Source organism: Sciurus vulgaris (assembly GCF_902686455.1).
Source record: "Sciurus vulgaris genome assembly, chromosome: 2".
In the NCBI taxonomy this organism is placed as follows: domain Eukaryota; kingdom Metazoa; phylum Chordata; class Mammalia; order Rodentia; family Sciuridae; genus Sciurus; species Sciurus vulgaris.
This window is the reverse complement of record NC_136462.1, coordinates 174,860,012-174,882,507: the sequence shown is the minus strand read 5'-3', so window position 1 is coordinate 174,882,507 and position 22,496 is coordinate 174,860,012. Positions and strand designations below refer to the sequence as shown.

At 40.4% G+C, this 22,496-nt stretch overlaps 1 protein-coding gene across 2 annotated transcripts in view; it reads right to left on the bottom strand.

The window, feature by feature from the left end:
- Window positions 1-22,496, bottom strand: part of LOC306655005 (attractin-like) — a 121,867-nt gene that overhangs the window by 83,398 nt on the left and 15,973 nt on the right. For both annotated transcript variants that reach the window (XM_079129139.1, XM_079129140.1), the window contains exons 5-8: window positions 12,176-12,310; window positions 11,308-12,057; window positions 5,105-5,188; window positions 3,900-4,013 (exon numbers count right to left, since the gene is read on the bottom strand). In XM_079129139.1, coding sequence (XP_078985265.1) covers window positions 3,900-4,013; window positions 5,105-5,188; window positions 11,308-11,669 — 560 coding nt within the window. In that variant the 5' untranslated portion in view covers window positions 11,670-12,057; window positions 12,176-12,310. The remainder of the gene's footprint in view (window positions 1-3,899; window positions 4,014-5,104; window positions 5,189-11,307; window positions 12,058-12,175; window positions 12,311-22,496) is intronic.

The window sequence follows — 22,496 nt, the reverse complement described above, 5'->3', positions numbered from 1 at the left end:
GCTGATGAACCAGGCGCTGGGCCTCAGGAGTTCACCTGTGCACCCTGATGGGACAGGCAGGAGCAAAACAACAGGCCTAGAATATGTGTACATTGACCTGAACATATAAATGTGACTGAAGACTACATAAACATGGAGTAAGACAGGAAGGGATGGGATTTCCACTTAATTTTTAACATGAAGATAGAACTCAGGAACCCTAAGACTCGGAAGGCACCCCAGGGGTGTCTAGAAAACACTGACATATTTTCTACCAGGTATTCAGCTAACAAATGTTTACTAATCTCTTACTACACATGAGGCACTGTTCTGGACACCAGGAATATGACAGTGAAGAAGACAATGTTCCTACCCTCAAGGAGTTCAGTTAGAAAAACAAATAAGCCCTGACACCCTCACACACATGTGTGTGTTCTCACAATGCCACGAAAGGAAACAGGGCAGAGGAAGAGAGCAGGAGATGCTGGATCAGAAAGGCGGTCGGAAGGGCTCTCGGAAGATGGGACATTCGGTCAGAATCCTAAGTGAAAGTTTTGCCATCACCATGTTTTTATTTGCTTTACACAGAGGTCAAGCAGACTTGATTTGAATGCTTGGGACCATGTGTGTTTCAAATCTCAGAATTGTTCAGAATTGGCAATATTTGCATATACATAATGAGATATCTTGGACCTGGGACATAAACAGAAACAGAAAACTGATTTAGGGGCTGGGGTTGTAGCTCAGTGGTAAAGTGCTTGCCTAGCATGTTTGAGGCGCTGGGTTTGATTCTCAGCACCACATATAAATAAATTAAATAAAGGTCCAACAACAAATAAAAAATAATTAAAAAAAGAAAACTGATTTACATTACATGTACACACCCCATACACATAACCCAAAGATAATTTTATACAGTATATTTAATAATTTATGAAACAAAGTTCCATGATGTGGAATTTTCCACCCGTGGCATCATGTCACTGTTCAAAAACTTTGCTGGGCACCGTGGCACACATCTGTAATCCCAGCGGAGGCTGAGGCAGGAGAATTGCAAGTTCAAAGCCATCTTCAGCAACTTAGCAAGTCACTAGGCAACTCAGAGAGACCTTATCTCTAAATAAAATATAAAAAGGGGCTAGGCATGTGGCTCAGTGGTTAAGCACCCCTGGGTTCAATTTTCAGTACCAAAAAAATTTTTTTATGTTTTGGAGCATTTCAGATTTCTGGATTAGGAATACTCTATCTGTACCAGAATGTTGAAGGGATAATTATAGGGCCTCCTACAAACAGGTATGTCAAAAACAATCTTCCCATAAGAAATACAGGCACATTCCAGAAAGGATCTGGGAATGCAGTCGCAAGCAAGAGGTCATGCACTCTCTGCTAGCCCAGCACAAATTTTAGGATCAAAGAGACTTGAGCTCCAATCCTTGTTCCACGTCACCAACATCTCTGAGCCTCAATTTACTCAAATGCACAGTGGGAGAAATCCTATGCAGCTCACAGTGACATCATGAGGAACAAATTGGTCAAGTATATGCAGGGCTTAAGCCTCCCACTAGGAGGTGCTCAGTAAGTGATAGCTGGTGGCCTTCTTCATATGGTGGGGACATTTAAATATGCAGGATGAATGACTTTACCAACCAGAGAAAGTGGATCACTTTCCCACTGTCAGGGAGGGTTCGCTACTGTTTGCTTCATAAATTTGAAACTGTGACAGCTTTGGAGTATGTGGATTTCTCCCAGCGTGAAAGCAAAATGACTGGTTTAAGACAAAAATGAACTTTTACAGAGTAAATGAACAAACGGCTTCTCTCAGCACAGGAGACAAAGGAAGGCCTGTGGGTGAGGAAAGGGTGCTGCAGGCGTGCCCCAGCTGTCACCCTGTGCAGCTCCCACCTCCCTACCCCTGCCCCTAAGGAAGGCAGTAAGTGTAGGTTCAGCCTGGGCTACAGCCACTTGTTCAACCTGAGCAAATCAAAAATGGCCTGCTCTCAGGTTGCTCATGATTTTATATTTTAAACACAGACCATCATTGTTTAGAACCAGTTGTGAAAATCACAGAAGTAGACCGACTGAGCCCTGCTTTCAGAAGGCTTCTGTTCACAGTCTAACAACTGCCTCATCACTATATCACTTGCTTTAAAAAATCATAACTCTAGGCTGGGGAGATAGCTCAATCAGTAGAGTGCTTGCCTTGTAAGCACAAGGCCCTGGGTTCGATTCCCAGCACCCCCCCCCAAAAAAAAAAAAAATCATAACTCTAAAAGGAACAGTGTTCTTTGGAAGAATGTTCCCAGGGAGGAAAACCACCCTCCTTCTGCATCACCACCGCCTCTGCATCTCCTACCCATGGACCTAGCAGAATACCTGCACTACAAGGTGCTCCACACGTGTACCTGTGGAATACCCAGCAAAGCCACAGTGCTGCAGAGCACCAAGAGTCTTTAAAATAATCACCCTGGTTGTTCTCATATTTGTATGGCAAATAAATTCTGATTTTTTCTAAAACTCTAATATATAAAATATAAATGTGATATACCAGTTCAGAGTCAACTTAAACCTCTCCACTCTCAGAGACAAAGCTGAGAATGTTTACATCTGGTCCTTTATAGAAAAGATTTACCAACCTCTGTTTTAGATTAAAGCAGGTAAAAGAGCTGTGGCAATTAGAAGCAATACCTAGACTAGATCTTGTACTGGAGGGGGAAATTTATATAAAGTACATTTTGGGTCTGCTGACAAAGTGTAATAAAAGCAGTAGGTTGAACTGTTGTACAATGTTAAAATTTTTGAAGATGAAAACTGTGCCTTAAGACTTAAGCTTTGGGCTGGGGTTATGGCTCAGTGGTAAAGCCGTTGCTTACCACGTGTGAGGCACTGGGTTTAATCCTGAGCACCACATAAAAATAAATAAATGAAATAAAGGTATTGTGTCCCTCTTCAACTTAAAAAAAAAAAAAAAGACTTTTAAGTCTTCATCAGACACAGTGGTGAGCGTCTGTATTCCCAGCTTCTTGGAGGTCGGCAACAGAATTGATTGAGCCCAGGAGTTTGGGGTCAGCCTGGCCAATATAGTAAGACCCCACTTCTTTAAAAAAACTTACTTATGTCCCTTAATAATATCTCTATTCTTTGAAAATATATACTAAAGTACTTATGTAAAAAACAATAAACAATGCTGCTGCATAATACTATTTATTAAAACTAAGATACCAAAGCAATTCAGAACATCCCATATAGTTGGTGAGATTGTTTTATTTAACCTCTAATGTAGAATGTACTTGTTGGAAAAAAATAACAAAAAATAATGATTATTATTTATTAATTATAAATAAATAAGAGAAATAAACATCTTGTTCTTAGCAGGTAACCACTCTTCATTTTATGTGTATTCTTCCAAAACTTTCCCTTGTCCATAATAACACACACATAAATACATATACATGTATATTAATGCAGATACACACACACACATACAAACACACACAATCCATATTTGAATTCAGCAAAGAATTCCTGAAGTCCTATGTAACAACACATAAGAACAAGATGGACATGGTTTCCAATTTTAATTTTCACAAAAATATTATATTAACATACTGCTCAAACATTTTTCTGAAAAGGTAAACCTCACCCCCACCATGAAGAGCAGGTAAACTTGGTAATACTATTACACCTTTACGGATCAGCAAAATGGAAGAGAGATCAAGCACTATGCCCAGAAATTGACCCACTAGTCAGAGGAACCAAGTCAGGACTAGCACATAAGCAACTGGACTCCAGAACTACAGGTTCCATGAAGTGAATATGCTATGTGATATTAACAGTGAATCCAGTAAGAATGCAATGTAGAAGATAGGTTTAAATTCAGAAATAAAATAATGATGACTTACTACTTATATGACTGAGCTTACCTAAAGGCAGCAATTAGTGGTGCATAAATCGAGTCCCCATCATAAACATATAAATGGTCCCAACTACACTCTGTAGCAAAATGATTAAAACGAAGTCTCATTATTCTATTTGGCCTGAAAAAGAACAAAAACAGTAATTTATAATGATCATCAAAACCATTAAACATTGGAGAAAATAGAAACTTTTTAAGAATTTACAAGAAAAGAAATTAATAGTATACAAACAGCATTCCTTCGTTTGTCAAAGACTCACTCAGTACTTACTACGTGCAAGAAGACATTAAACATGCAATGGGAAACAAAACAGATGTGGTCCATGACTCTTGGGGCTTTACAGTCCGTTTAGCAGTCTGGAACAGCCAGAGTCTAACAGCCTCTGAACCAACGCATTAGCCCTTCCACCTGTGCACTTTCTTTCTTATCCAATTCAGATTTCACACTGCATCATTCACAAACACACCTGCCAGTTCTCCAAACTTCCCTGCCCTCTGCTTGTACTGCTTGGCAAAAGCCCTCATCCATGGGAAAACATTTATCAGCTTTGATTGATAAATGTTTTCTTTGGATTGAGTCCAAAGAAAACAGCTGTACTGGAGATGTTATACCACCAGGCAGACTGCTTCCAGTACCCATCTCTTGGATTCTGCCTGCAGTCCTACTACTAACTCGCCCTCCATCTCCACAATCACTAGTTTTCAGTGATTATTTCAAACCAGCCAATTCCACCTTCCTGCTTATGCTCAGCTTTGTAGACAAAAATCCATGAAGTTCTCATTTCCCAGAATAAACCTATTTTTCCTTCCATCTCTCAAACTTTAACAGGTTTTTAACTATCACAGTTGAAAATGTACAAATTTCTGGTGCATACGATTTTTTGTAGCAGTTTCAATCAATCTGAAATTTGAAAAAAATCGACAATGAAAATTAAGGTGCTGGGGCTATAGCAGTGGTAGAGTGCTTGCATAACAAACACAAGACCCTGGGTTGAATCCCCAGCTCCCCAGCGCACCAAAAAAAAAAAAAGGAAGAGGAAGAAAATTTCAAAATTAGAATCATTTACCAAATGAAAAGTTATCAAATAAAATATATTTTAGATATTTATGCTACAATTTGGTAATTTCATTTGTTGGAAAAATAATGCCACTCTGAGCTCTATCCTAAATAAAAAACAGAAATAAAAAATGAAGTCAGTCATTACTACTTACTGTCCTTCAATGAGCCATGTGCACTTCGTTTTATATTTATAATAGCCAGGTCCATCTGTTACAAACCCAGAAGATCCAGTTAGCCTGTAATTTAAATTTTTAAAAGTCAATCTGTCAGAATTTCAGCCATTAATATCTTTCTTAATTCTCAATACAATGCAAATTAAGCAGACTGGGTACATTAATGCATACTGGAGTATGCATTTTAAGCACTCTTATCTCTCCAGTTCATTTATCCTCCTTCCCCTTTCTATTGAGTCTTCAGTTCATAGGGACTGCCAATACATGGAACTACCACTTCTTCACTATTAATTACTTACCATGAACACGTTTCACTTTCTCACTTACCTGGTTAAGATTCCATGGTCCATCACAACAATCATATCCTGAAAATCTCTCAGCTTCCTTGCAATTCTCTCCTTCTGCTATGCTTTCCTGATACAGAGATCTACTTGTCTTATTCTCCAAACCTTTATTTTGAGAAAGTTGTCTCAAACTTGCAAACTTCCTACCTTAGCCACCCAACTAGCTAGTATTAAAGGTGTGTATCATGGAGCCTGGTCAGTTTTTGTCTTTTGATTAGTATTTTGCCCATTTACTCTTAGGTAGTTATTTATAATGTTCAGGGTTAAGTTCTTCTTCTGTTTCTCTTTGCCTTTGTATAGCTCATGTGAACATTTTTTAGGATTCTGTACTGGGGTTCTCCAGAGAAAAAGAACCAATAGGATACATGGAGTGAATCTTTTAGGGAAATTGGCTCATGCACTATGGAAACTGAAATGTACCATGATAGGCCATCTGCAAGCTAGATAATCAAGGAAGCAAGTGACAGAGCTCAGTTCAACTCCAAAGAACTGAGAAGTAGGGAGGCCGATGGAATAACCCTCAGCCAAAGGACAAAGACCTGAAAAACTAGAGGGAAGCTTGTGTAAGTCCTAGAGTCTGAAGATCAGAGAATCTGGAGTTCTGATGTTTAAGAGCAGAAGAAGATTGGTTTCCAGCTCCAGGAAAACAATAAAATTCACCTTCCACTAGGTGAGGTCATATAAATTTTCCTTATTTAGGCTAGCTCTACCACTGAGCTATATCACCATATCTTCTGGGTATCACTTAACCCAGTCAAGCTGACCCCTAAAACTAACCATCACACATTCCATCTTGATTACTGTTATTATTTTTATCTTTTTTGCAGAGTTGTTTAAGTGGTTAGTAGAATATAAACATGTACTTTAATCTATTTACTAGTAACATTTCACTACTTTGAGTGAAGTATAGAAATGTCACTTCCATTTAGGTGCTTTTGTCTTCACATAAATATCATGTTTAGTACCAGTCTTATATTTCTATTTGATCATCAAATATGATTGCTAAGACTTAGAAGGAAAAGAGAACCTATTATTAAATATACCCATATTTCTGTTCTATCTTCCTTCCAATTGTTTCATTGTTCCTTCATCATTTCCTTTCTGATTAAAACATTTCCTTGAGTCAATCTTTAATGGTTAAGTATACTAGCAACAAATTCTCTTTTAGCTTTCCATGGTTTAAGAACATTTTTATTTCCCTTTACCTCCTAAGGGACAGTTTCAACAGAAACAGAATTTGAGACTGACAGTTTTATGCCACTTCCTCCTGGCTCCCATGGTTTCAGATGAGAAACTTCCAGTCATTTGAATTGGTGTTCCCTACAGGCAATGCATCATTTCTTTCTGGCTGCTTTTAAGACAGTTTCTTTGCCTTTAGAATTTAAGAGTTTAATTATGATGCATCTTAGGATGGATTTCATTGAGTTTTATGCTTTATGGGACTTTCACAGCTACTTGTATCTTCAGGTTGGATTCTTTTGCCGTTATTTCTTTCAAATACTCTTTAAGCCCCAATCTCATTCTCCCTTTCTCTCTGAAATTCTAATTATAAGAAAGTTTGCTCCTTTTTTCCTTTTTTTTCCGGACAAGGGATTGCACTCAGTACCTCCAGAATGTTAGGCAAGCACTCTTGCACTGAGTTACATATAGTGCTTTTTCATTTTATTTTGAGACAGGGTCTCACTAAATTGCCCAAACTGGTCTTGTTCCTCCTGCTTCAGTCTCTTTATTAGCTGGGATAGCAAAATTGAGTTACCAATATCTTCTTTCTTAAAAGATATTTTCATTGGACACAGAACTCTAGGGTGACTTAAACAATGTTCATTTCTTTCAGTATTTGAAGAAAGCTGTGCTGCTTCCTTCTAGGAATCATAGTTTGGGGTGAGAAATCTGTTGTCATTTGAATTATTTTGTCCATTAAAAGTAATGTGTCAGTATTTTCTTATTAACTTCAAAATTTTTTTCTTTTTCTTTAGTTTTCAGAAGTTGGAGTCTGGTGTGTCTTGGCATCTGTTTCTTTGCATTTTTACTACTTGGGGTTTACCTACACTGTTGAATCCATAGGTTCATGTCTCTTGTCAAATCGGGCACATGCCTATAATCCCAGCTACCCAGGGTCAGAGGTCAAATGAGCCAGTCTTAAAGTTCAAAAAATAAAAAGGGAAGCTGGGAATATAGATCAGTGGTAGACCACCCTTCAGGTCAATCTGCAGTACCACAAAAAAGAGAAAAAAAGAAACAGACCTATAACAGAAATTATAAGACAGGATTTATATAACTCATAAGCTTTAAAGAAATGACTTGGGCTGGGGTTGTGGCTCAGTGGTAGTGTGCTTGCCTAGTATGTGTGAAGCATTGGGTTCAATCCTCAGCACCACATAAAACTAAACAAATGAAATAAAGGTGTTGTATTCCGCTACAATTAAAAAAGAAATTAATGACTTGATGCTATTGTAAGTCAGAAATGCATTCATTTAATACCCTTCAGTTTAATAACAAAGAAGTTAATAGTTAAATCAAAACACATAACTCTTTACCCCAAAATATTTTCAACTGAAAGATTTTTTTTAAAGACTTGACAACTTTCTCCTGCTTTCATTTTAAAAAATGTAAATTCCAGGGCTGGGGATATAGCTCAGTTGGTAGAGTGCTTGCCTTGCAAGCACAAGGCCCTGGGTTCAATCCCCAGCACTGCAAAAAAAAAAAAAAAAAAAAAAAAGTAAATTCCAGAAGGCATGTATTATAATATCATCAGAACCAGTTATAATTGTTTGTTCATTAAAAAGCACTGATATCAGCTAAAAGCAGCTCAAAGGGAGTGTCCTCAATAGCTAGGGGAGCTCATTCACTTACATGTGACACTATTTGAGACAATAAGTATCAAGAGTGTCTGTTCTCCATTACAAGCAGTTCTCTAATCCTCTGGACTATCCATGTGGATACAAGACCAGTCTCTCTCCCTGGCAATCCCTCTTAGGTGGGATACCTCCAACACTTATGAGTGCCATGTGCATACCTAAGACCACCCCAAACTCAGTATGTACAAAATTTGACTTCTCCTGTGTCTCCAGGTCTGTTAATAATATCACTGAATCACTCGAGGTAGGATCTAGTTTTTGTTCCCTCACCACAATCCTCTCTCTTCTCAAAAGCAAACCATTTTCAAAGAAAGACCTATCCATTTTACCTCTGCAACACCACACAGCATCTAGCCCTGCCTCCTATTCAGACTGCCTACCTCAGGTTCTCATTACTGATGTTCTGACTCATGCAAACAGACCCCACTTAGAAACCCCCCTGGACTCTCATGCTCAGTGAGTCCACCTACTCTGAATATTACAGACAGACTGACTTTGCTACAAATGCCCCTTCCTACTCTGGGGGTCCCACTGCCCACCACCCTGTCCCAGATTTTCAGAACATTAAGGACCCTCACTTGACTCAATCAACCATTCACCTGATCCTGAAAGCACCTCAAGTTCAAAATGTTCTGGCCTCACCTTCAAAACTATTTCTGTTTTAACTATAATCTAATAGCCCATAACATCATGAAAATAAGAGTGAATTATGCCATCACACTGTTCTTAGATTAAAGGTCAAAATTCTCAATCTGAACAACAGATATCCACTATACCTGGTCCCACCAATCTGTCCAGCCTTGTCATGCTCCCTTTGTTCCAGTCACCTTGCCACCTTGCCATGATCCCACTCATCCCCAAACCTTTGGACATGATGGCCTCTCAGTATCCCACCCTTCAGGTAGTAGGACCATCTCACCCTTCAGATCTCAACTCATTTACCCAGTGACTAAGCTCACCCCATTCCAAAACAAGTCAAGTCCTCTGCCCCCTGTTCTTTACCTAACAGCCTTAAACAAAATTACTATAGATTGACTGTTGGATTTTTTAATTCCCAAACTGGAAGGTTAGCTCCACAAAAGCAGAACTGTATCTGACTTGTTTGCCACTCTGTCTCACAGGTGTGGTGGCACATGCCTGTAATTCCAGCTATTTGGGAGGCTGAGGCAGGACAATCCCACATTCAAAGGGCCAACCTGAGCAACTCAGCAAGACACTGTCTCAAAATTAAAGAATAAAATAGAAAGGGCTGAGGATATAGGTCAGTGGTAAAGTACCCCTGGGTTCAATTCCCAGTAACCCCCCCCACACACACACACAAAGAAAAACAGAGGAGCCCTCAATAAATATGTGCAGATTAACAGAATTCAAAAATCAGAACTTCCTAAGTAAGTTATAAAACTAGCCCACTACACACTGGTCCTGAAGTCACTTGGTTTCTGTATTCATTAAAATAAAGCTCTCATATGCTCCATGTTCTTTGAGTTCCCTAGAAGATCTTATTGCATGATTTGTATCATTCCAAAGTGCTCCCTCACAACTCTTCTACAGAGGCACCAACGAATCTTTCCTCCACAACCCTGTCTTCATCCTTCCTTCCATCTGGGAATTTTTTTCCCCAGTTCCACATTTCCAAATTCTACTTAGCCTCAAATGCTCAAATCCAGTGGTACCTGCTCCTTCAAGTCTTGCTTCCTTGCAGGTCCCAGCTAGTCACAACCCCTCCATCCCTAAGTTTTCACAGGTTCTCCAGCGCTTCATTGAGGTCTCAAATCAAGGGGCCTCAAAAGTCATGGCTGGTTATAATTCTCTATCAGATCAACCTGTTTCTATTTTGGTGATCACATTCACCATTAGCTGAAATGATCTTATCATTCCTTCATTTATTTACTTGTTAACTGCTTGTCACCCACATTAGAATGGAAGATCCCTGAGAGTAGGACCCAATCTGTCTTGTTTGCCACATTTTGCTACTCCCTCAGGTCAGATGCGGAAAGTACTCAGTATCTGCCAAAGGCTTGACGACTGTAGTACTTATGACTAGGATTTTTGTGTATGGATCTTCTTCCTCTTTCTACTTCCAAATTCCTTATGGACTAGACCAAAGTCTAAATGACTTTAATCTTTAACTTTGTGTATTGATCTTCCTCTTTCTATTTCCAAACTCCTTGTGGAATAGGCCAAAGTCTGACTAATCTATTTGTGTGTCTTATCCAGAAATCTTTGCACAACTGAAACAAATATACATAACTGCTGATTAATTAGTGAGTGATCTCTCTAAAGGGTACTGCCCCAAACCAAGCCAATTCCAAACTCCATATGCTCAGAAACCAGAGCAAAGAGGAGTGGTTTTCCATTCCCTCTCCAGGAAAGACCCTGTTCTAATATGCCCCTGGCCAGTGAGTTTCTAAAGGCTAGTCTCCTCACTTTCCATTAGTCAACAACCACTTGGTCTTCTATCCCTAAAATCTCACGCCTTTCCTTTCCTTATCTCCACCAATTAATCACTTCCAGGACCCGGCTTCTTCAGAGCATCCCACACCTCCAACAGTTGGGGAACTCATTAGGACCGAGGGCAAAAGGGAAGGTTAAAATGAATCAAAATTTTAAAAAACTGAACAATTTTTAAAAATGAAGTATTTAGTTAAGAACGCCTTTTCACTCGCCTTTTTCGTGGTATATCGTTTATCAAAACTAGGCCGTTTCCAAAACTGGCTCTGATAGTTTTTGGAATCCGAAGCATTCTTCCAATTTAACCCTCAGCACCCAAATACTTTTGGGATACTCCCACCTTCCTGCCTCGCATCTTTTCACCTTCCGCCACAGGAAAAAATCCAAGCCAGAGATGGTGATCTCCCCGGATCTCAAATACAGCAGGGCCGCCCTCCATCCCCACTTTCTGTCCCGAATTCATCTCTGGGCTGGAGCGGTCTCAAGCGCCCCTCACCACGCCGGACTCTCCAACACCACCCCAACTCACTTGAAGCGGCCCCCGCAGTGCTGGCATTGCTCGCCCACCCAGCCCGCGGGGCAGACGCACTGGCCGGTGCCAGGGTCGCAGCGGCCGCCGTTGACACACAGCGGATCACAGTCCTTGGCCTTGGATGCCAGTGAGCCGGATCCCGACGTCGCCGCCGCCCCGGCCTCTGCGGGAAGCAGCAATAGCAGCAACAGCGGGAGCAGCAGGAGCAACAGCAGCGGCGGGAGCACTACCAGCAGCTTCGGGAGACGCAACCCGGACCTCAGCCTCCGGGTCCCGGTTACGTCTTGGTCCCGCTGCCTCCCACCTTTCCTGCCCACGGGCGCTGCCATTGTCTCAGCCGCTGCGGCCGCTGCCAACATCTTCCCAGGGCTGGAGACCGCGCCCGGCGAACGCCTACCGGATCACCGCCCGGCGGTGCGGGCGGGGCGGGGCGCACAGTGGCTCCTGGGATCCATCCGGAGGGCGGGACCAGAGAGGCTAGCGGAGGCTGATCGTGTGCCTGCGGACCCTCCCTCCGCTACCGAGGCTCCCTGCCTTGGGCTCTGCCTGTCGTACTAGGCGGCGGCGAGGTAGAGGCCCCGAAGTGTCTCCCTTCCCATGACTGCTCCGAAGCCACGCCGGCCTCTGAGTGTGGTCCTTCTAGACGCCCAGCAGCGCTCCGCACCCACTGCAGTTGCGGGGCGAGAACGCCCGGGAGGCTCCTCGTGGTGTGGTGCTGTCCTGTAGAAGAGAGCGCTGCACGAGTCTCTGAAATTGCGACAAAATAACACGTGGACTAAGACCCTGGCATAGCAATAAATACCTAACAGACTGAAGACAGCCTAGTCGCCCGTGGTAACAGGGTGCCACAAGAAATCAAACACACGGTCGAAGTGGGTCCGCAAGGCACAACTGTACTTCTGCAGAAGGGTGCACTCCGTCGGAAGGGATCCAGCCAGCACGCGCGCCTGGGCCGGCAGTCTGCTAACATTTACCCCTACGGAGGTGCTGCCCCTGGCTCCTGATAGGAAGAGTGGGGGGTGGGGTGTACGATTTCTCCATTAGCTAATTTTAAAATTGGGGTGGCACTAAAAAGGGCTATAGTTGTGATTGGATACCTGTTAGAAAATTTTAAAAATGGCTCCATTCTGGTCATATGATCCCCTAATTTTAGATGGCTCCTTTCTGATCACTTGAGTCCCTGATTTAAGATGACTGCATTCTGACCACATGGTTCCCTAATTTGAGATGGCTCTATTATACACCTGAAACTTAAGTTACTGTAAATATGCCTGTGTTGCATTACAGGTTTAACTTTGGTGGAAAAGAAACCATAAATCTTAAAATCTCCTCCTCATATATGATCTATATAAATTCTTTTCTTCAAGTACGGATAACAGCTTTTGACATTCAGTTTGACTAATATAGGAAGGTTATTTTGATATGTGACTGGAGTTTGGTGAGAGCCAAATCATTGAACAAGACTTCCCATACATGAAATTGTATAATATCTAACTGTAGTCATTACTCCCAATATAACAAAGGGATAATAATAAATGAGATTAGTTTTTTCCATATCATTCTATTTGTAACATCTAATTTTTTGTAATGCCTTTGAGATCCTCTCTCATATAATTAATGACCCTTTGTTATTCATAATCAATGTAATTAATCCAATCTACATTCTTATTTATTGTAGACCACCAAAAGAGAATTGATTCAGAATTTGTTGTTATCTGATTCCTGGCTTTGAACTCATTAGGAACCTCTCAAGGAATTCTGACTAAATCTATGTATATATGGCGGTCAGATGACCCCAGAGAAGAGAAATCCTTCTTCTTCCCAAAGAACTGGGATTGATTTGATCTAAGAAATGGGTAGTCAGTTGAATCAAAGTACAGGTTTCACTCCAACTGTCAGATAAGTTCTCAAGTAACAGCCCTCCACAATACCACCAGACACCAGCTCCAGCTATAGCAAGTGCCGATTGATTGGATATCCCTCAAAGGACCAACTTTCATTGCCACTAGATATATTTCCCAAGAAGGTCAATTGCTCCCCACCCACCTGCAAAGAGGCATGAGGTATAATTGGTTCCAAGGGAAGGAGATAGGAATTTGGGGGAGCTCTTGCCTTAGGCCCTTGACTGCTGGGAACAGCACTCACAGGATCTTGCAAGAGTTATTCCCCAAAGCTGTGTTTTCCTGATAGAGGGATATCATACTGTAAGAAAAAAAAAAAAAAAGGCTGAAATGGGAGCAGACCTTGGAGCAGCAAGCTGTCTTTATTAAACAGTAGTGGAATGGTACATTTTCAGGGGAGAAAATGGTGATCAGTTATAAGAGGGGTCTGTTTTTATAGGTGTTAGTGAGAATCAGAATCATAGCAGAATGTTTAGTGTGACTTAATCATTAGAGACTGAGGAAGTGCAATTGGGTAGTCAGGAAACTAGAGCAGGTTAAAAATATAACTCAGGGGGAGATCCAAGATGGCGGACTAGAGGGAGGCTGCATTCTTTGTCACTCCGTAATTCCAGTTTCAAGCAGAGGATATCTGTTTCTTGGTGAGGCAGTTTTTGCTGCTTATCGATCCCCTGGTGTTTACCCCATTTGTCTGCTATGATGACCTGCAGTCTGCCAGCATATTGACTCCTTTTTTGAGCAGATTGCTCACTGTCAGGCATCTATCATCCACCATTTGCCTGCCTCTTGCCTATCGCCTGCCTTACACCTATCCATCACCGAGCGCATGAGATTCACCTCCCAATCGCTGACAACAGTCAGCAAACTGATCACCGACTGCCAGTGGAGTATCAGCTGCCTGCTGTTGCCTGGAAGTTCACTGTTACAGTACCTGCAGGTTTGATTACACGTGGCTGCCTCCATTTTGAGATAACAGCCAGCCGGGCCGGACTGACTGAGCCCTGTCTCCAGGATCCCTCAGCCCGACTGATCACTCCCTGCGTCTGGGGCCCTCACATCAACTGACGGCTCCCTGCCGCCAGGACCCCCAGACCAACTGACTGCGCCCTATCACTGGGACCCCAGACCGACTGATTGCAACTGGCCTCCAGATCCCACATCCACACCAAACACACCCGAACTCCAGGACCCCCGCCTGACCAACCACATCCCGCCTCCAGGACCTCCTGCTGACCATGGCCACACCCTAAGCTGCAGCTCCCCATGTGCCAACACATTTCGAAGCCAGAGCGGCCATCTTGGATAATCCTGGAAGCCAGACCTCCGATCTTTAGGTGGGGCAAATCCCATCCTGAGACTTGAAGCTCAATGTCAGGTACCTCTCATGCATCAGGTTACAGAACACTGGGAGGTTTCTATACTATATGACTGTTATACTGTAGATTTTCTTTTTTCTTCTTATTGAAAAAATTTAAGATTTTATTTCTTTAATTTTCTTGCTCTCTTTTTCTTTTGTTTACCTGTTCCCTGGGAGTCTCTTTCTCCCTTTTTTGCATGCTAACATCCAATTTCTTTTGATTACACTTTCACCCTTATTATTTTCTGGAACTTCTGTATATTCTTTTCTTATCCCATTAACAGCCACATTCTACATCCCTCTGCATCCTCTTTGTCCTCCATTAGAAACTGCAGACCTTATTGCAAATCTGTTTATTTTACTGAAGATAATATTTGAACTCATTCTGTTTATTATGACAATTTTGTTATTGTCCTCATAGGGGCTATTTGGCCTAGGATTGCATAGTGTCTGAATTGGGCACTGCTAATATTGATCGCCCCTTAAAGAAAGGGTTTTGGAAACCTATAGGGCCACTATAAGCCTATAGGGGGAAATCTACAATACCCCAGATCTGCACTGCTAGAGGGGAAGATACATGAACAACATGGAAAAACAAGGGAAGAAAATGATCCAAACAAATCTAGATTCTATATTAATAGAATCCAGGACAGTATGTTAGAAGAAATGTCAGAAAAAGACTTCAGATTATACATGATTAAGATGATTCATGAAGCAAAGGATGAGATAAGAGACAAACACAGGCAATAAATGATAATACCAATAAGCTGAAAGAGCACCTGCAGGAAGCAAAAGATCATTTCAACAAAGAGATAGAGATTCTCAAAGAAAACCAAATGCAAATCCTTGAAATGAAGGAAACAATAAACCAAATAAAAAACTCAATGGAAAGCATCACCAAAAGACTAGACCACTTGGAAGACAGAACCTCAGACAATGAAGACAAAATATTTAATCTTGAAAATAAAGTTGCCCAAATAGAGAAGATGGTAAGAAATCATGAACAGAATCTCCAAGAACTATGGGACATCATGAAAAGACCAAATTTAAGAATTATTGGGATTGAGGAAGGCACAGAGATACAAACCAAAGGAATGAACAACCTATTCAATGAAATAATATCAGAAAATTTCCCAAACCTGAAGAATGAAATGGAAAATCAAATGCAAGAGGCTTACAGAACACCAAATGCACAAAATCACAACAGATCCACACCAAGGCACATTATAATGAAAATGCCTAACATTCAAAATAAAGATAGGATTTTGAAGGCCATGAGAGAAAAGCATCAGATTACATATAGGGGGAGACCAATACGGATAGCAGCCAACTTCTCAACTCAGACTCTAAAAGCTAGAAGGGCCTGGAACAACGTATTTCAAGCTCTGAAAGAACATGGTTGCCAACCAAGAATCCTATACCCAGCAAAACTAACCTTCAGATTTGAAGATGAAATAAAATCCTTCCATGATGAACAAAAGTTAAAAGAATTTACAAATAGAAAGCCTGCGCTACAGTATGTTCTCAACAAAATATTCCATGAGGAGGAAATGAAAAACAACAATGTAGGTCGGCAAAGGGAGGAACTACCTTAGAGAAAAACCACTCAAAGGAGAAACCAAGCCAATTTAAAAACCAAAAATAAGCCAAATGACTGGGAATACAAATCATATCTCAATAATAACCCTGAACGTTAATGGCCTAAACAGCTCAATCAAAAGACATAGACTGGCAGAATGGATTCAAAAGAAAGACCCAATAATATGCTGCCTGCAGGAGACTCATCTCATAGAAAAAGACATCCACAGACTAAAGGTGAAAGGATGGGAAAAAACCTACCACGCACATGGACTCAGTAAAAAAGTGGGAATTCCATCCTTATATCAGATAAAGTGGACTTCAAGCCAAAGTTAGTCAGAGGGATAAAGAAGGACATGTCATACTGCTTAAGGGAACCATAAATCAGGAAGACATAATGATAGTAAGTATTTATGCCCCAAACAATGGTGCATCCTGTACATCAAACAAATCCTTCTCAATTTCAGGAATCACATAGACCACAACACAATAATTCTGGGTGACTTTAATGCACTGCTGTCACCACTAGATAGGTCTTCCAAACAAAAACCAACCAAAGAAACCATAGAACTCAAAAATGCAATCAATAACCTAGACTTAATAGACATACATAGAATATTCCATCCATCAATGAGTGGTTTCACTTTCTTCTCAGCAGCACATGGAACCTTCTTGAAAATCAACCATATGTTATGCCACAAAGCAGCCCTTAGGAAATACAAAAAAGCAGAGATACTGCCTTGTGTTCTATCAGATCATAATGGACTGAGAGTAGAAATCAATGACAAAATAAAAAACAGAAATTACTCCAACACCTGGAGACTAAATAATATGCTATTGAATGAAACATGGATAACAGAAAACATCAGGGAGGAGACAAAAAAATTCTTAGAGGTCAATGAGAACGACGATACAACATATCAAAATCTCTGAGACACTATGAAAGTGGTACTAAGAGGAAAATTCATTGCATGGAGCACATTCCAGAAAAGAATGAAAAGTCAACAACTAAATGACCTAAGATTACAGCTCAAAGTCCTAGAAAAAGAAGAACAGAATAACAGTAAAAGTAGTAGAAGACAGGAAATAATTAAAATCAGAGCTGAAATCAATGAAATTGAAGCAAAAGAAGCAATTCAAAAAATTGACAAAACAAAAAGTTGGTTCTTTGAGAAAGTAAACAAAATAGACAAACCCTTAGCCACACTAACAAAGAGGAGAGAGAAAACTCAAATTACTAAAATTCGTGATGAGAAAGGAAAGATCACAACAGACTCACCTGAGATACAGAACATAATGAGAAGCTACTTTGAAAATTTGTATTTCAACAAAATAGAAACTTCCAAAGACATTGACAAATTTCTAGAGACATATGCTCCTCCCAAACTGAACCAGGAGGACATACACAATTTAAACAGATCAATATCAAGCAATGAAATAGAAGAAGCCATTAAAAATCTACCATCCAAGAAAAACCCAGGACCAGACGGATTCTCAGCTGAGTTCTACAAGACCTTCAAAGAAGAACTCATTCCAATACTTCTCAAAGTATTCCAGGAAATAGAAAAGGAGGGTGCCCTACCAAACTCATTCTATGAAGCTAATATCACCCTCATACCCAAACCAGGCAAAGACACATCAAGGAAAGAAAATTTTAGACCAATATCCTTGATGAATATAGATGCTAAGATCCTTAACAAAATATTGGCAAACCGTATCCAAAAACATATAAAGAAAATTGTGCACCACGATCAAGTGGGGTTCATCCCTGGAATGCAAGGATGGTTTAACATCCATAAATCAATTAACGTAATCCATCATGTCAATAGACTTAAGGATAAGAATCATATAGTTATTTCAATTGACGCAGAAAAAGCTTTCAACAAAATACAACACCCCTTCATGCTCAAAACACTAGAAAAAATAGGGATAGTAAGAACATACCTGAACATTGTAAAGGCTATTTATGCTAAGCCCATGGCCAACATCATTCTTAATGGAGAAAAACTGAAACCATTCCCTTTAAAAATAGGAACAAGACAGGGATGTCCTCTTTCACCACTTCTATTCAACATTGTCCTTGAAACTAGCCAGAGCAATTAGGCAGACCAAAGAAATTAAAGGGATACCAATAGGAAAAGAGGAACTTAAGCTGTCACTATTTGCGGATGACATGATTCTATATATATATATATATATATATTTTTTTTTTTTTTTTTGTGGTGCTGAGAATCAAACCCATGGCTTAGTGCTCGCAAGGCAAGCACTTTACCGACTGAGCTATCTCCCCAGCCCATGATTCTATATTTAGAGGATCCAAAAACCTCCTCCAGAAAACTTCTAGACCTCATCAATGAATTCAGCAAAATAGCAGGCTATAAAATCAACATGCATAAATCTAAAGCATTTTTATACGCAAGTGACGAAACAGCTGAAAGGGAAATGAGGAAAACAACTCCATTTGCAATAGCCTCAAAAAAAAAAATAAAATACTTGGGAATCAATCTAACCAAAGAGGTAAAAGATCTCTACAATGAAAACTATAAAACATTGAAGAAAGAAATTGAGGAAGACCTTAGAAGATGGAAAGATCTCCCATGTTCTTGGATAGGCAGAATTAATCTTGTCAAAATGGCCATACTACCAAAAGTGCTATACAGATTCAATGCAATTCCAATGAAAATCCCAATGACGTACCTTACAGACATAGAGCAAGCAATTGTGAAATTCATCTGGAAGAATAAGAAACCCAGAATAGCTAAAGCAATCCTTAGCAGGAAGAATGAAACAGGGGGTATCGCAATACCAGAACTTCAACTATACTACAAAGCAATAGTAACAAAAACGGCATGGTATTGGCACCAAAATAGACAGGTAGATCAATGGTACAGAATAGAGGACATGGACACAAACCCAAATAAATACAATTTTCTCATACTAGACAAAGGGGCCAAAAATATGCAATGGAGAAAAGATAGCCTCTTCAACAAATGGTGCTGGGAGAATTGGAAATCCATATGCAACTGAATGAAGCTAAACCCCTATCTCTCACCCTGCACAAAACTCAACTCACAATGGATCAAGGGCCTTGAAATCAGACCAGAGACCCTGCATCTTATAGAAGAAAAAGTAGGTCCAAATCTTCAACATGTTGGCTTAGGATCAGACTTCCTTAACAGGACTCCCATAGCACAAGAAATAAAAGCAAGAATCAATAACTGGGATAGATTCAAACTTCATAGCTTTCTCTCAGCAAAGGAAACTATCAGCAATGCGAAGAGAGAGCCTACAGAGTGGGAGAATATCTTTGCCACTCATACTTCAGTTGGAGCTCTAATTTCCAGAATATATAATGAACTCAAAACACTCTACACCAAGAATACAAATAACCCAATCAACAAATGGGCTAAGGATATGAACAGACACTTCACAGAAGATCTACAAGCAATCAACAAACATATGAAAAAATGTTCAACATCTCTAGTAATAAGAGAAATGCAAGTCAAAACTACACTAAGATTCCATCTCACCCCAATTAGAATGGCAACTATCAAGAATACAAGCAACAATAGGTGTTGGAGAGGATGTGGGGGAAAAGGTACACTCATACATTGCTGGTGGGACTGCAAATTAGTGCAGCCACTCTGGAAAGCAGTGTGGAGATTCCTTAGAAAACTTGGAATGGAACCACCATTTAACTCGTTGGCCTATACCCAAAGGACTTAAAATCAGCACACTACGGAGATATAGCCACATCAATGTTCATAGCTGCTCAATTCACAATAGCCAGATTGTGGAACCAACCTAGATGTCCTTCAATTGATGAATGGATAAAGAAACTGTGGTATATATACACATTGGAATATTACTCAGCTATAAAGAATGATAAAATTATGGCATTTGCAGGCAAATGGATGAAATTGGAGAATATCATGCTAAATGAGATAAGCCAATCCCAAAAAACCAAAGGATGAATGATCTCGCTGATAAGTGGATGATGACACATAATGGGGGGTGGGAGGGGGTCAAGAATGGAGGAAGGAGAGACTGTATAGAGAGAAAAGAGGGGTGGGAGGGGTGGGGGAAGGAAAAAAATAACAGAATGAATCAAACATCATTACCTTATGTAAATGTATGATTCTGCAAATGGTATGCTGTTATTTCATGTACAAACAGAAACAATATGTATCCCATTTGTTTACAATAAAAATAAATTAAAATAAAAAAGAAATATATATATATATATATATATATATATATATATATAAAACTCAGGGGCTGGGGTTGTGGTTCACTGGTAGAGTGCTCACCTGGCATGCATGAGGCCCTGGGTTTGGTCCCCAGCACCACATAAAAATAAAATAAATGTATTGTGTCCACCTACAACTAAAACAAAATTTTAAAAAATCTAACTCAGGGAAACAGTTGTAAAAGCTTGAAACTCATTGTTACTGGGATAAAATTCAGAGCCCAGAGCCCATTTGTTTGCCTTTTCTCTCCCGGAATCCATTGTCCTTGGGAAAGGATCAAAGCCCAGAGCCCAGGGCCTAATGTTGACCTTCTCTCTCTCCCAGGACCCATCATTCTCCCTCCGCCCTGGGTGCTGTCTTTTTCCTTTTCTTGGGGGATGTCATGTTCTATTTCCTTCACATACAACTCATGCCCAGGGGTCTGAGGCCCAGCCAAGTGGGAATGGGACCATTTGAGCTTCCAGCCTTCCTGTTGCACAAGCATTAACCGTTACTTTTATTTAACGTGTGAACAGAATATTTAATCCCTCCATCCAGGCATTGGTCTCACTGTACCCAATAGCTACTTTAAGAATTTGTTGTAAATCCTTTACTGCTAAAATCATCTTGGAAACATTAGATTTCCAGGGACTACTTTCTCCAGAATATGCTGGATAATGGTATCTGTTTGTCCCAGATAATTGCCCCTGAATGTGTAAACCTCCACAGGCATCAAATTTAACAATCGGAGGGGAGGTGGTCTGGGTTACATTAATGATCAAGCTACAGGATGCCATTTTCCATATCACTATTATTAGACATGGAAAATGAAAAAAAACAAGAACAGTGAGACCTGAGAAAAGGGAGTGAAAAAGCAAGCCATACATTGATAGCTTTCTCAGCGCATTCTTTCCCAATGACAGAACAATCCCTAGAAAAGAAGCCAAAGCATTGATCCTTCCCCAAATTCATCTTTTCCCAGTGACAGTAAAATGGGATCCTGAAGGAAAAGAGATAAATACTCAACGCTGACCCCCAGACCCTCCTTTCTTCTCCAAGTAAAAATACTGCCCAGTAAAAACAAATTTTCAAATTCTCGTAAACCTGTTTCCTGAGTGCCCAAACTGATATGCTCACTAGACCACTCCTCAGAAACAACGTATATAAACCCAGTGCCTTTCTTTGTTCAGTGGCTCATTTTCCACCAGGAAAGTGGGTCTGCTGGCACCATTTCGTCCCTGCATCCCTTTCCTGAATAAACAGCTGAGATGATTTGTGAGGTTTGCATCCTGCCTGGTCTTTTTGTGCTAACAACTGTGAACATTATTAGAGCCTTTTCTCAAAGTGAATTTAGTGAAATCTGGATGTTGAACTGAGGGCCATTGCTTCTCCCTCTTCGAAGGTGAGGCTCCCTTTACTTGTGTGTAGTATTTGCAACCTCGTTCTGTGGTCTAAAGAACTGGCTCAGTTGTGAGCAGGACTCAAGCAGGGTTCAGTTTGTTTTTCTTCCCATCCTGGATCAGGATGTGGTCACCTGTTCAATGTGGGTGTGCAGGGAATTCCAGAGCTGGTGTCTGTGCCAGGAGGTCCTGTAATTGCAGGAATGTTAAAGCAGAAGACAGACCTAATATAATTTTTTAAGAAACTGATCCTTTGTTTCAAAGGTGGGAAAATCCATTGTTTTCCCTAATTATGGTAACCTACATAGCATTTCATATAGGGATAATCCTATGTTTTTCATGGAACCATTCTAATTCAAAGGAGAGCAATCGGGAGGCGCTTAGTCCTGGGGAGTTTTCTTCCTAATAGTAACTTAGTGATTTGTCTCCTTAGAGTTTGGTTCATTGCTCCCACCTTTCCTAAGGAACTTGAGTGCCAGGGAGTGTGATATTCTCATTTTATGTTTAATATTGTCATGAGTTCTTTAATAATGGTTGCCCTAATGTGGCTACCATTCTCTGAATCTATTTTTTCTATCAAACCAAACTAAGGAATTATAGATTCCAATAAGACCTTGGTCACATTGTTGGCAGTGGCACTGGGCAGGATAGCTCCTACCAAACTGGTAAAATGTGATGTCCTCCACAGGGCTGTGTAGTGTGAGATGGGGAAATTAAATAT